Here is a 14042-nt window from a genome sequence, read left to right on the forward strand (position 1 = left end):
CTCTGCTGCAGACTGAACTGATCCGACCGCTTTCTCGTCTTTTCAGGCGCAGGAGGAGGTGGGAGGCGCTGCCTGCTGGGCTGGAGCTCCTCTCCCCCAGGGGTGTGGATACACAGGAGGGTTTTCATCTTTAGAGTTTATATTCCAGTCTCATTGGAGCCTTTTCTGGAACCCTTATCACTCTACAGAGGTGTAAAAAAAAATGCCTTTCATGCATGAATTATGATAACCTCAGTCAGGAGAAGTGTATTTATTCATCTTTAGGCTGAAAAACAGTGTTTGAACTTTTTTTTTTTCAACCCAAGATATATTTACATGTCCAGTAGTTAAAATATAGCTAGAGATGGATGAGGTACACTTCAGTGGACATGTGATTAATCATAATTTCCTCCCAATATAAAATCAGTACTTGAATGACTCCTTAGATGTTACTTGATGTCACCATATTTTTCTTACCTGCAAGGGTCTCTTTTTTATAGAAGGTTTGAACAGAAAGAAATGAGCAACTTTCTGGCTGTCTGTCGATCATCTTGGCTTCACTCTTTTTTTTTTCACTTGCAATGGCTTCCCACTGGGTAGCAGTGGATGAGATGATGCAGTAGCATCCACTGTAGTGGCTGATGTGCAACTATGCCATCAAAACTCATGCATGTACAAGAAAACAGCTTCTGAATAGCTGCACACTGTAGTGACCTCTATGCATGAAAGGGTTAAGAAAAAGTTGGGCCACAGTTTGAGAATTTGGCAGAAATAACACTGTTGAACATTACAGCTTCTCTGGAGGTTTACTCCAAAGATGGACAGACAGTCCCAAAATCTTTTGTGATGTTTGTGTGAAGTAATTTCCTCGTGTTTTGTCCCTCCTTGTTATCAGCTTTTCCTTGTGCCTCAGGATCACTAATCCTGTCCTGCCACTCTCACCCCCCCATCCTTCAGTCCGGACCTTTAATCTCCACCTGCCAATAGCTGCTATAAAGCCCCTCCTCTACATCTGGCTGTGTCCGTGTGCTGCTTCAGGGTCCCACACTAACAGCATGGCTGATCAACTGAGGAAACAATCGACAGATGAATCAGTAATGAAAATAATTATTTGCAGTCCTAAGCTGCTTTAGACCACCTGCACCATACAAAAAGTGTCACTAATATATCAGCAGTACTGTCTATGGGGAGAGGTACACGGTTCAATATTATCCAACAGAGACTTCAGCCCAGAACTGCATCAAAGCAAATCTTTATTCCACATCACAACCACAACAGGATGAAATTAAATAATATGAATGAAAGCATGTAACATAACACAAACTTTGGCATGAACACAAAATGGCACATAAAAGAGCAATGTGATGTGTAGTGTATAAAGTATATATGTATAAATTACAGTAATGGCTGACTTTCTGTGATAAAGCACATTTATATCCCTGCACTGTCTATCTTTGGGATATTTCACACAGCCCACAAAACATCCAGGTACAACATCAAGCGTCGGTCTTCATTCAGCATCATATAAATATATCTCTACATCTGTGACAATCAAAGTGAAGCCATAAACTTAAGTTTTCAAATAAATAAATAATATAAAGAATAAAAATGATGGTACGCACAATAAGGAAATAATGGCCAAAGGAAGATTGAAAAGCAAAATAAAAAGTGTTTTTTTTTTTTTTTAAAAGAGAAATAATTAAACAAAGTGAACATATTAAAAACAATAACCCAATAAAACCTAGTTTTGGGCAGGTTTTCCAACGGTGTTCAGAGTATTGAGACTTGCTGTTTTTGGTTTGTGTTGTAGGTCCTATGAAAAGTGGATCATATTATTTGTTTCTTTGGGTCTTAAACATGGACGAGCTTTGCCCCATATACTTTTTCAATATTCTTCGTCAGAATAGTTCATTTGTCAATATTTTGTTTCCTCTGCTTACATTTTAAATGGTACATCATCTTCAGCATGAGCAGAGCAGTCCACCCATGGTGTGCTCCTGTCTTCACTGAGAGAGGAGCAACAAGTGCTAATATTCTTCTTCTCCTGTGTGAACGTCCACGTCCTCTCTGGTTCATCTGAGCCCTGCCCCTGAGCCCAGGCTGCCCTCGTCCCTCCACATAAAGTCCTGGCGCTCGCCCCGGGCCAGGCTGCTCTCATGCCTGTACCCAGGCCGTCCTTCGGGGCAGAGGGAGAGGCTGAGGCGAGCGGTGCTGTTGCTGATCTTGAACAGGCCGTTGGGACTGAGGAAGGATTCTCTTTCACTCACTCCCAGGTTGTTCACTGTGTCCAAGTCATTGTAGACAGCAATGTCGCTCAGCTGCTTCCTTCCCTGCAGTCTTCTCCTCCTCCTCAAGAAGATAATGGCCGCCACCAGAACCAGCACCAGCACGGCCAGAAGGCAGGAGACGGTGAGGGTGGCGGAGGAGGGCTGGGAGGTTTGACGCAAAGCGGGTTTGAAACTGGGCTGGAGCGTGAACTCGCAGCTCGGACCCATGAAGCCCTTGGGGCACTGGCATACCGGCCCGGTGAAGTGGGTGAAGCAAGTGCCACCGTTCTGGCATGGACGGGCGCCACAGGCGTCTGAGCGCACGCTGCAGTTCTTGCCCGTGTACCCCAGGGTGCAAGAGCAGGTGTAGTCATTCACACCATCCTGGCAGGTTCCAGCATTCTGGCAGGGACTTGAGGCACAGTCATCAATGTTGACCTGGCAGTTGGCACCAGTGAAGCCTGCCTGACAGCGGCACAAGACGCTCTGGCCGAGGTCCAGACACTCACCACCTGCAGAAGGGAGACATACTCTGTTCAGCATCCAAGACATCAGGGACAACCATGCGTTTAAAGAGGGGGTGTTAATGGGATTACTTTCAACACCCACTCCTTGGGAAATTGCTGCAAGCGCACCCATGCAGGAGTGTCAGCAGACAGACTTATCCACCACAACAACTTCACAGTCAGCCGACAACCTGCTGGTCTACACTTGAACCACAAGGTGTCGCCAGAGGGGCGCCTCTCCTGCCCACTCACCGTTCAGACACGGCCTGTTGCTGCAGCGGTCCAGCTTCTTCTCGCAGTTGGAGCCGGTGTAGCTGGGGGGGCAGCGGCAGGTGTAGCCTCCGGTCATCGCCTCCACACAGGTGCCGCCGTTGAAGCAGGGACCGTCTGCGCATGTCATGGCGATGATCTCGCAGTTCTTCCCGTAGAATCCCTGCGGGCAGGTGCATGAGTAGTCGTTCTCCAGGTCCTGCAGGCAGAGGAAGAAAGTTCTTCACGTTAAGGAGGAAATATCATAAAAGTCAAGTCATTATATTGCGAGTTCCTTGTCTCTTCGACTTCTTTGACTCAATGTGTCAATATTTTTTATCTCAGTACAATTTAAAGTTACTATTTATGTTGGTATGTATAATGTGAAGTGACTTTTATTCTAGTTTTATCTTTGTATGTAGGATTTGCTCAGAATATATTTAGTATTCTATTTTTAAAAATTGTTCTTGTACTTCTGCTGCTCTGACACTTGAATTTCCCTATGTGGGTTTTTATTAGCTGCTCTGTGACAGTCTTGTTTCTTTATTGCAGCTATTTTAGTATAACAATGACTCTAAACTCAACAGACTTAATCCCAATATATACTTACATTGCAGCTGCCTCCGTTCTTGCAGGGGTTGCTGTCACACTCGTTGGTCTCCAGCTCACAGTTGGTGCCACCAAAGCCGGGCCGGCACGTGCAGGTGTAGCTGCCCTGGCCCGTGTTGGTGCAGGTCGCTCCGTTGGCACAGGGCTTGTGGTTGGTGCAGTAGTTGAGGTCCTGGTCGCAGAACAGGCCCCCCCACCCTTCCTGACAGTTACACTGCCACGGCTGGCTGCACGTCCCGTGGAGGCAGCCTGGGTAGCGGACGCATTCATTGCAGGAGGGGCCCTGCCAGCCCATACGACATGTACAGCCCCCTGGGGCCTCGCAGTAGCCGTGCTTCTCACTGCAGTCCGCCGAGCAGATGGCTGGAGAAGAGAGGGGAAGGGAGGGTGTGTGATTACAATGGGCACGCCTTCTCACACATCTCACACACACACACACACACACACGTACAGGGGCCCCTGTCTGACCCCAGCCCTGTTCCAGACTTCACTGTTGGTTAAGTATTAAGCCAAGCAGCTGGTAGGCACACTGCCGGAGAAAAATGCTTTCTTTTATCTCCTCCCACACACACACACACACACACACACACACACACACACACACACACAGATCACCTTGAAAAATGTGTGTGTGTAATGAGGACCACAGCTCTTTCTCTCATTGTAACAGAGAACAAAAGGCAGATGGAGCACCACAGACCTTCTTGGAAAAGCTTAAAACTCAACACCGCAGGATATCACTCAGATAAAGGAAATACTCTGTATGCTCTGAAAAGATTCCTGTTCAAAGCGTCTACGTAGGAGATCAAAAATCAACAATGAGCCAAGTAGAAAGAAAAAAACACTTTTTCATCCATGCTCTGTCAGAAGTACAGTACACATGCCTTTGGTTGTCTGCTTCTTTACTCACTCTGGTGTGTGTTTTCATGTGTGTGTTGTATAGTGATTCCAAAAGGCCATCCTTTTGGAATAAGATAATAATCAGACAGGTGTCATTTATTTAATGTGTTTTATCTAATTGCAGACCTGAATTGTTCACATTTCAATTGTCCCATGGAAAATAGTTTGTAACTTAGTTTTGAAAGGTTTTATATAATTAAAGTTTATTTTATTTGGCTATGGTTATATTATATATTATATATACATATATATATATATTATATTATATATGGTGTTACTTATTGACTAAACGAATATGTCATTTATAGTTTTGCAATATAATAGAAGAATACAATGTAACATGACAGGCTTCATTCTATTGTAGGCACCTATACCATCAATGTCAGTTGAACACATATAGGATGTGTGGGTAAATCCAGAGCTTTGCTGTTGAAATTCAGTTCACTGTAACTACTACAGCATGGAGCTAAGGGCACAGAGGACATTATGAACCTGTACTTACGCTCAGAGCAGTAGTTTCCCTTCCAGCCCCCCAGGCAGATACGGTTGCCCTCCTCGTCGCAGGTGTAGTGGCCCAGCGTATCGTCTCTCGGCCTGCAGTAGTCAGCGCAGCCGTCTCCAAAGTAGTACTCGTCGCAGAAGACGTGGTAGGAGTAGCGCAGCTCGCTCTGCTCGCCAAAGTGCACGTCCTGGGACCAGTCTTCGCCGATGGCAAGTCTCCTCCTGGTCGCCAGGCGGCTCACCAAGTTGTTTTGGTTGTCTGTGGAGGGGAGTAGAGCTATTAAACAAATGCCATCCTGGTAAGGAAGCTGTGTGCGTAAAAGCGCATGTGATTTATCTTGGATTGGAGTTTTATTGATATAAGTGAGTCCAGTGATTTAGGAAACAACCTACCTGTGTATTCAGTTGGAGATTCAGCGTTCCAGGCTTCAATGATCAAAGAAAACGTTCCCTGGAGCAGAAAAATGCGTTTAGTACCCGGCAGGTGATCCATAAAGTTCATGTGTGTATTTAACGCATGTTTGACAGTGATGGATTATATGATAGACAAACTAGTTTTCGGTAATGGTTGTTGAAACCGAAAAGACAAGATATATGCACTTTTTCATTAAAGTTTCAACCCCATCCTATCCATCACTTACTCCCCAACAACACTATTATTGTTTGTGTTACTATAAGTCTCCATTTACCGGCCACTTGAAGTGGAAAGGCACCCTGATGGGCGCGCTGCTAGAGATCGAGGTGTGATCGGCCCTGATGACGTTAGTGTGTCCGGTGCCAAAGGTGCATGGTGGCTCTGCGGAGATCACATCCTCCGGGTGTTTCAGGCAAATTCTGAAAAAGATATGACAGTCCCGGTGTCTTCTGCAGATGCGTTGCGCCGTGTGAAATGAATGAATCTTCAGCTCAAAGACACCGGAGGACAAAACCTGCAATGACAGAGCAAATGATGTCAGACGCGCATTGAAGACATTTTAGGGACTGTTATTTTAGCGCAAACACAAGCCAACTTACCATGTGCACCAAGGCCGAGGCCAAGAGGTATCTCAGGTATAGATGTGCCATTTCTGCTAAGGGGTTGCTTTCCAGTTCTAAGTGAATGTCCGCATTCGTTGTGCACAATAATATTCCCAAAAGATGTTGAGGAAAAGTCAAAAAACTTTCATTACTTTGGAGTCTGTGATCCTGTTGGTGTCTTTTAAATCCTTCTTCGTCTTGTCCTGATAGTCCTCCTCTACGTCCTATAGTGGACACTGTTTTGGTTCTGGTGCGTAAAGACGCGTGGAGAGGTTTTATACTCTCTGATGCTGCGCGTCACGGGCAGAGAGGTGGAGCCGGAGCAGACCTCAGGGGAGCAGCTTGACACGGGGGGCCTGCCTGGGGATTTAGACAACCCACATCACACCTGGTCAGAGTTCTTGATAGGAATATGCATTAGAAGCTGTTAGAGGCAGTTGTGTTTTACCGCATGAATTTTAACCACTCAGAAAAGAGAAAACTAATGAGAGTGATGGAACTGTGAGAAACTAACAATCAAAACAGGCCCATCGAGCCACACTCTGTCCAGGTTAGAGAGATGCCACTCTGAAGAAGTTTGAATATATTTTCACGATAGGCAATGTTTTTGGAAAACCTAATAAATATGATGAATGATGAATATTGCCTTCAAAGAAAATACACGATTATTTATTTGAGAATTGAAGTTGTCAAACAGTGAGCGCGCCAGAACATTTCCTAATTCCTACATTTCATCAAACATGCACTTCAACAATTAACTTAGACCCCGTAACAGTTTGGGGCCTACAGATCATTGTTCGGAGAGGTTTTTTCTGTTTGAGCTCGCCTAGTTACTAAACAAAGATCAGAAAGAAGCGGGGAAGAATAGCCACAGCCTTTCTTTCTGTCCATCCAACACTATAATTGCTCTGACGCGTGTGAGGTGACAAAGAGTGGGCAGGTCCCGGATAACACCGTATTGTGCGTCTAGTGGCTATTTGGGCCTCTTCTGCTCTGCTCTCCATCCTGGAGAAGGTTGCGGGGGGGGGGGGTGGGGGGGGGTGCTCGCGTGTCATTGCGTGTGTGTGTGTGAGTGTGTATGTTGGTGTGGGCGTGCGGCGGGTGGGGGGTAGACTATCATGTTGCTTTTGTCTGGACCTCATGCGAACAGCTGTATGGTAATCAACGGCACATGGTCGACCGTGTGGGGCTCCAAGCCCAGCTATTGTCTCCCCAAAGCGTCCACCCCCAACGCGCGCGCACATGTATACACACACACACACACACACACACACCATCCGCTAACCCCTTATTGATTTAGGGAGGACTGTGGTTGGGACTCGCTTCCAGGCAGCACCTGTCGCCAGCAGGGATGTGGTGGAGGGTAAACACACCTCAACTGTTAGAGCCGCACCAACCTGGGACACTAATGCAAACCCGTATTTAATAAAACAGTAAGCAGCCTCAGAGCCAGAAAACTAAGTGAACTTAAACTCATCTGGGTTTTGTTTCTTTCCTTCTGGTGACCATCGCCTTGGGGTGAGCTTCACCACTGTTGTGTCATGGACACATAAATAAGCACTAACTGATCTACGAGGGTCCAGGCTGTCTGAATGGAGAGACATTTGGACAAACACCTGAACAAACCTACAAAAAGCCAGAGATTTCCAAAAGGCAGCAGCATGACATTTCAGCCGTTTATTAATGGCACTCTGTACAAACATGTGCGCCGGGTTATCTCCATGTGCATGGTGATAGTAGGCGGAGGGGGTGGGGGTCTTACTGATATTATAATGAGAAAAGGGGACGCGTGCCTGAAGTCCCCCCCCCCCACCCTGTATATCCTCGCACGCCTCCCTGCAGGACAACAAGGACAACCGAGGGAGGAAACATAAACATGAAAGAAAACCAAGTATAATGGAACAGTGTCAGTTCTTGTGTTTGCTCATGATCAGCTCACAGACTTGATGTTAAAGCGTGAATTCAGACCAGGAGATCTAAAAGTGGGACCAAGAGCCTCCAAGGAATTCCAGGGGGTCCCTCACAAAATGAAAAACATGTTTTTTTGAGTCATGCAACTTGGAGAATGTACTAGAACAAGTGTAACAAGGTTTTTCTTCTATTTTCTCCAGTGGTGGAACAACCTTATCTTATCTTCAATTTACTAAAAAGTCCTAAATTCAAGATTTCACTTGAGTAAAACTGCCAAAGTATTAAGCTGTACTTGTTAGTGCAGTATAGTCCCCCTTAGAGAGTCACTGTTTGCATATTGTATTGTATGATATTACTATTATAATACTAAGTTTGTGTATTACTCTATAAATCATATTACTGGAACATTATTACTATTATATAAGCAGAATTTAGCTGATTAACTCATTTAAACTTACTTTGCATGCGATTGGGTGGTTTAACGTGGTGCAAAATATCATACTTTATAAATTGATCACGTTTTGTTTGTAAAATCTTAATCTGTAGAATAAGTAAAACTGTCACATAAATCTAGAAGTAGATGTAAAACTGTAAAACTTAAGTACAGTACTTGAGTAAACAGTTACTTTCCACCACTGATTTTCTCATGTGCAAGAATTAATAGTAAATCTACCCCAAATATGTTCCCTAAAAATGAACTTTCAGTGTGAAAATGGCTTTTGTCTGGCAATGTTTGTTGTGCATAATGGAGGAGTACACATGCAGACATGTATGAGGATGATCTGACTGTATTTTCAAAGCTAACCTTTTTAATGTGCTCTACTGAGTGTGGTTTGCTACCAGCACTCTTTGTACTTTCTATCACAGTAAGTCATTAGTTTTGAGATTGAAAGATAACAGATTTATCAAGATCACTGTCTTTTGACTTCTTTTAGTAGTTATTGGAGTAGGGACAGGGAACCTTACATGCCAATTAATTAAAAAAACAGGGTCCTCCAAGAAGGTTATTAATGTTTTCTGCGATACTGTCTTTCATGGAAAGAAGACCTGGAATATAAAAAGCACTTCTCCTGCCCTCCCAAAACAACTTGTAACTATGAATGTGGTGTGTGTGTGTCTGTGTGTGTGTGTGTGTGTGTGTGTGTGTATAGCACCTGTTCCTATATATCATATCGTACCTCTGACAACCCTCATGTCACACATAAATCATAATCTTCCTTTTTTTTTTTTGGAGAGACAGAAACGGTCATTTTAAGTGTGTGTACTGCGTCCGTCAGCAGGACCTGCTGCATCTCTCTGTGGAGGACGACGATGTGTGTGTCTTTGTGTCAGGAGAGCAGATGGACAGTGCAACCTCGCTGCTGTTGTCATCTGTATTACTTGCAGGAGTGTGACATGAGCGTGCCACAGGGCATGGGAACCAAAGAGGAGTCAAGTCATCCCCCCCCCTGGACCTCCCATTACTTTGAGTGGACGGCATCTGCCTCATCTACGGCCCACAGCAGCTTGGAGATCCTTCTCCCTGAGGACAGTAGGAGAAAGGGGGGGATGCAAATCTGACCCATGCAGTCCCTCAGGGGAGAAGTCGGGCTGTTGTGGCCACTTCTGCAGCCCCAGCCTGCTGTCTGACTGTGGGACAATAGGAGGTGTGGAATGGGTGTCTGCTGAGCCGTGATGTTCTGTTTGTATGTGTGTGTGTGTGTGTGTGTGTGAGTGTGAGTGTGTGAATGTATACATGTCATTTGGTTGATTGGCTGGTCTCATTAAGGTGCTGGATGCTGAAGTACTGTTGGGGACCAAAGCATGCAGACAGCCGGGCCATTCTCCCACTGAGTTATGGGATGAGTCAAAGGGGCGTGAGGTGTCAGGAGGTGCATTATCAGGCAAACCAGTGGCTACCAATAATACTGACAGAAAGACTGTACAGTATCTTAGGACCTTTCCCTCCTGTCCCCGCCTGGCTGTGAAATCATTCTAGGCTATTGTGGATTCCTCAGGCCTACTTTGGCAATCCACTTTTTCTTAAGCCCTCTTCCAAACTCCTGCAGGACAGCTGCCCACAGGAACACAGACAGAACTACTGTACCGTCAATCTATTCATAGGACAATACAATTAGATAATTAACATCAAAATACAAAGGCGTGTACATATAAAAGACAAACAAGTGTGCATGGTAGAGCCCTCACACTAAAGCAAAAGGTAAAAATATAATCAAGGATGTTTCCTTCACGAGAGCAACACGTTTTGTTCAGTGCCTCATCAGGTCAGTCAGGATGAAATGAAACTAATTATGTTGATGACAGCAGAGATTTAAAATGCAGGTACAAAGCAGTTACGGGAAAATATTCTTTTTGAGTGCCAACAATGAACATGCATTTCTTTTGAATCAACATAATCATAAGTTATTTTTATCATTCTATCATATATATCATGATACTAGTATGTGCCATTCACTTCTGTCAATCAGCTCATGTTCAAACCATGCCATCATTCTTACTGTTCCACAGCACAGAAGCAAAATATCAGTCAGTTACCACTATTTCTATCAAATCAGAGCCACTTCCTCTCTCCTTTTAAGCAAGCTAGTGCTTCTCTCACATTGTCCGTGATCATATCCATAATGCTGGTATGTTGGGCACATGCAGGCCAAATAGATGATAATGAGGTTGGGCTCAGCTGTGTCTCAGTCTGCTGTTTGCAAGTTATTCCTTAACAGCTTGTGTGCTGTCCACTGCACCACATGCAGCATCCCCTGTGGTCCTGGGCTACCGCTCATTGTCTCCTTTTTGGCTTGATTACCCTGTTTCCCCACAGCCTGCATCCACTGGGCTGCAGAGAGTACACACACACACACGCACACACACACACACACACACACACACACACACACACACACTCCTGAGAAATTCAGTATTACTCAACATTGAAGTTTCTGTGCCAAGCTTGTCTTGTCATGTGAGAAATAATAGTACATAAACTGTCTTAGTGAGGTGTTTGGCAGCTCTGATGAAGCTCTGTGAGCACCCTCCTGTTAGACCAGTAGTGGCTGCATCAACTCAGTCTCAGCCCCACTATCTGCTTTGTGTTCCACCATTCAGACATCCTGTTTTTAAAATACTTACTGCCTTGAAAGACAGTAATGATGTCAAAGAATCACTAAAGATGAAGAAAAGACATTTCTGAATCAACGATCTTATGCACCTTGGATGTGGAGGAAGCATTGACCTATATTTTGTTGATAGTACATCAGATCTTGCAGCCTCACACAGGAAATTCAGATTCAAGTAGAAGCAACTACTAAAAGCTCAATGATTTTATCACATGAATGAATGACAGAAGTGTATCACTCAAGGCCAAGCTGGAGTTTGATTCTCAAAATGTAACCTTCTTGGACTTGTGTATACTCAGACAAAACACAAAGCACACTCTACAAAACAACTACAGATGTCTTTAGAAAGCCTACAGATCGTAATAATCCTCTCAGAACAGTTATCATCCACAGTATATTATATATGCTGTTCCCACTGATCGATTTCACACACTACAAAGGATCTGTAGCAGCCTGTAGGAGTCTTTAGAACAACAGGTGGATGTTATAAAGGTGAGATTCAAGGGGCAGAGGATATGTTGATGAGCAAATAAACACAACACTGACTAAGATATTAGGAGATTGAAGAATGGAGACAACTCCCTCCGGATCTTCCACATATGTGTCCATGGATACACAAACAGGGCACAGCAAATTAAACATCAATCAAAGGGCATTGGCATGTTCTGATGAGGTACCCACAGGCTGGTGAGCTGTGAACAGAACCACCTACTGTTTGGAGAGGAAGAAACCTTAAAGACAAATTGGTACACTCGGACCGTCTTCATATCAAACCAGCTCTGTTGTCACCCTTACAGAAAGGTCATTTTAAATGTGGATGATGCACACAATGCCAATACACAGCTAAGTGCATCTCCCTCTTCCATCCCGTGATAGGGAAAGATTCAGGGCACAATTTCCTGCACAACCAGTGGAGTCATACACCTCATCAAGTGTCCTCGGAGTAAAGTATACGTGGGCATGACAACTAGATTTAAGACTAGAATGGCAGAACATTGGTCAGCTATTAGAAACGCAAACAAGGACAGTCTAGTTACTGGTACCAGCTACAGAGAAGGGCCTGTAAGATCCTTTTTGTTTAACCTGAAACAGCCGTTATATCCCCGATTTCAAAGCCACCAAACCTCATTAACAAAAACAGTACTTTTAATTCGCAGAAAACAGGAGTTGCAGGTCTACCGCTACCTCAGGTGTTTTAAAGAGTTAGTTCAGATCCAATCTAACCTGTTGAAACACCAAAGTCACAACAACTAGACTAGCAGCGCCTATGAAGAGAGCAATGTAACAACTGCATCAGGTTAAACAAAGAGGATCTTACAGGTCTATCTCTGCACGGATCTTTTCCATAATGTTATCAGACACTTCAAATAACAACCTGAGCTTGTCAGTGACAAAAAGGAGCACTTTTAGTGGATGTCCTTTGACCAGTAAAGTTGCCCTGTAGAACGGCATTACAGCCATTGTAACTTGTAAGAGGCCCATTTACGACTGGATCACGTCCTGCACATTTTGTACCTGTCAATCATGTAGAACCCAAAGAATGTAAAGGTGGGACCCGGGTTTACAAATACAGAAGTTAGGATATTGGGCTGGAGTTACAACAGATACCAGAACATCTGTAAAGGGACACTACCCGAGTGTGGAGCTGTCCACAGGGCGAAAGAGGAACGAACTATACGCTGAACATATGTTGTTTGTAAAATCTTAATCTGCTAAACAACTTCAGCTGTTAAATAAATGTAGTGCAGTAAAAAAGTACAATATTTCCCTCTGAGATGTAGTGGAATAGAAGTATAAAGTAGGCTGAAATGGAAATACTCAACACATTACATTTGATGTTGTATGCAACACCATACATTATATATCATCTGTGTCTACACATAAATAGTTGAGCGAGATTATTTGAGTTATGCTGAAATTTTACACTGATATTGTGAGACGACACAACGGTACATTTCTCATTCTAGACATTCAGACACCCACTACACCTGAACTATGCCTGTGCCACATGAGCAGAGGTGGTGTATGACTCCCTCTGTGATGACAGGCAGCGTCTTGTGAATGTAATTCTCAAAAGATCTTTAATATATCTGCTCTTTGTATCTAGTGGATGGACCATCCAGTGCTGAGAATGCATTATACGCCTTCCCTCCTTTAGATGAACACTTTTTATCATCTCCTCTCCGTCAGTGCTCATACAGTCTGCCATCTCCACAGACTGAACCAGATTATACACTGCTCACTAAAAGTTAGGGATATTCGGCTTTCAGGTGAAATTTCAGGATGAACCTAAAATGCATTCTAACCTTTCCAGGTGAACTTAATGTGACCTTCTCTAAACCTTTGAATGCACATGTCCAACTGTTCAGTGTTTCAGTACTTTCTGCACCAGCTGCTGTTCTCTAACAAGAAGCTTAACAGCAACATTCACAACAGGTTTGATCCATGAATCCACCAATACATTTCCTGGTTCAGTTAGAATTGGTATTTAAACAGTCCTCCTCATCCTGCTGTTCACATTCTGACATCATGAGACCAAGACGACACCTAACAGTTGATCAGCAGCACCTCAACACTGGAGGCTTCAAACAGGAAGTCCTCAGACGGAGGTGTTCACTGAGCTTAGAGGGTCACAGAGTGTCATCAGGAGGTTGGAACAGTGATACAGAGACTGGAAGAGTCACAGAAAGGAGAGGAGTGGACGTCCTTTGGCCACGTCCCAATTTATTGAGACACTGAACATGTTTTGTTGTGGTATACCCACCACTGTAGATTTTCTTCAAATAAATTGTTTAAGATGAATAAAACTACCATTGCATGCTTCTACTTAAATGCCCTACTTTCATGATATAATATCACTGTAGCATTCACTTTTTACATTTTCCATAAATTTCACCTGAAAGTCGAATATCCCTAACTTTTTGTGAGTACTGTATGTAGTAAATCAGTGTATAACTCAAATGATGATAAAGCATTTCAAGCCTCCTTTTCTC

General features: G+C 44.0%; 1 protein-coding gene across 1 annotated transcript; it reads right to left on the bottom strand.

Moving 5' to 3' along the window:
• Positions 1–1313: 1313 nt before the first annotated feature.
• On the bottom strand, positions 1314–6243 carry dlb (deltaB). Its single transcript, XM_070843616.1, has 7 exons — positions 6026–6243; positions 5701–5940; positions 5405–5462; positions 5013–5270; positions 3612–3973; positions 3005–3221; positions 1314–2758 (listed from the first exon to the last, which is right to left on the bottom strand). The coding sequence occupies exons 1-7, from the start codon at positions 6074–6076 to the stop codon at positions 2052–2054; spliced, it is 1893 nt and encodes a 630-aa protein (XP_070699717.1). The 5' UTR covers positions 6077–6243; the 3' UTR covers positions 1314–2051.
• Positions 6244–14042: the final 7799 nt, after the last annotated feature.

This window comes from Pempheris klunzingeri, chromosome 14 (assembly GCF_042242105.1).
Source record: "Pempheris klunzingeri isolate RE-2024b chromosome 14, fPemKlu1.hap1, whole genome shotgun sequence".
In the NCBI taxonomy this organism is placed as follows: domain Eukaryota; kingdom Metazoa; phylum Chordata; class Actinopteri; order Acropomatiformes; family Pempheridae; genus Pempheris; species Pempheris klunzingeri.

Bases quoted from the DNA above. Each gene is read 5' to 3' on its own strand.
- dlb (XM_070843616.1), bottom strand. From the start codon at position 6,076: ATGGCACATCTATACCTGAGATACCTCTTGGCCTCGGCCTTGGTGCAC. The intron at 5,463-5,700 runs GTAAATGGAGAC...TTTCTGCTCCAG, and splicing joins CTTTCCACTTCAAGTGGCCG to GGAACGTTTTCTTTGATCAT. The intron at 3,222-3,611 runs GTAAGTATATAT...CTCTGCCTGCAG, and splicing joins AGAACGGAGGCAGCTGCAAT to GACCTGGAGAACGACTACTC.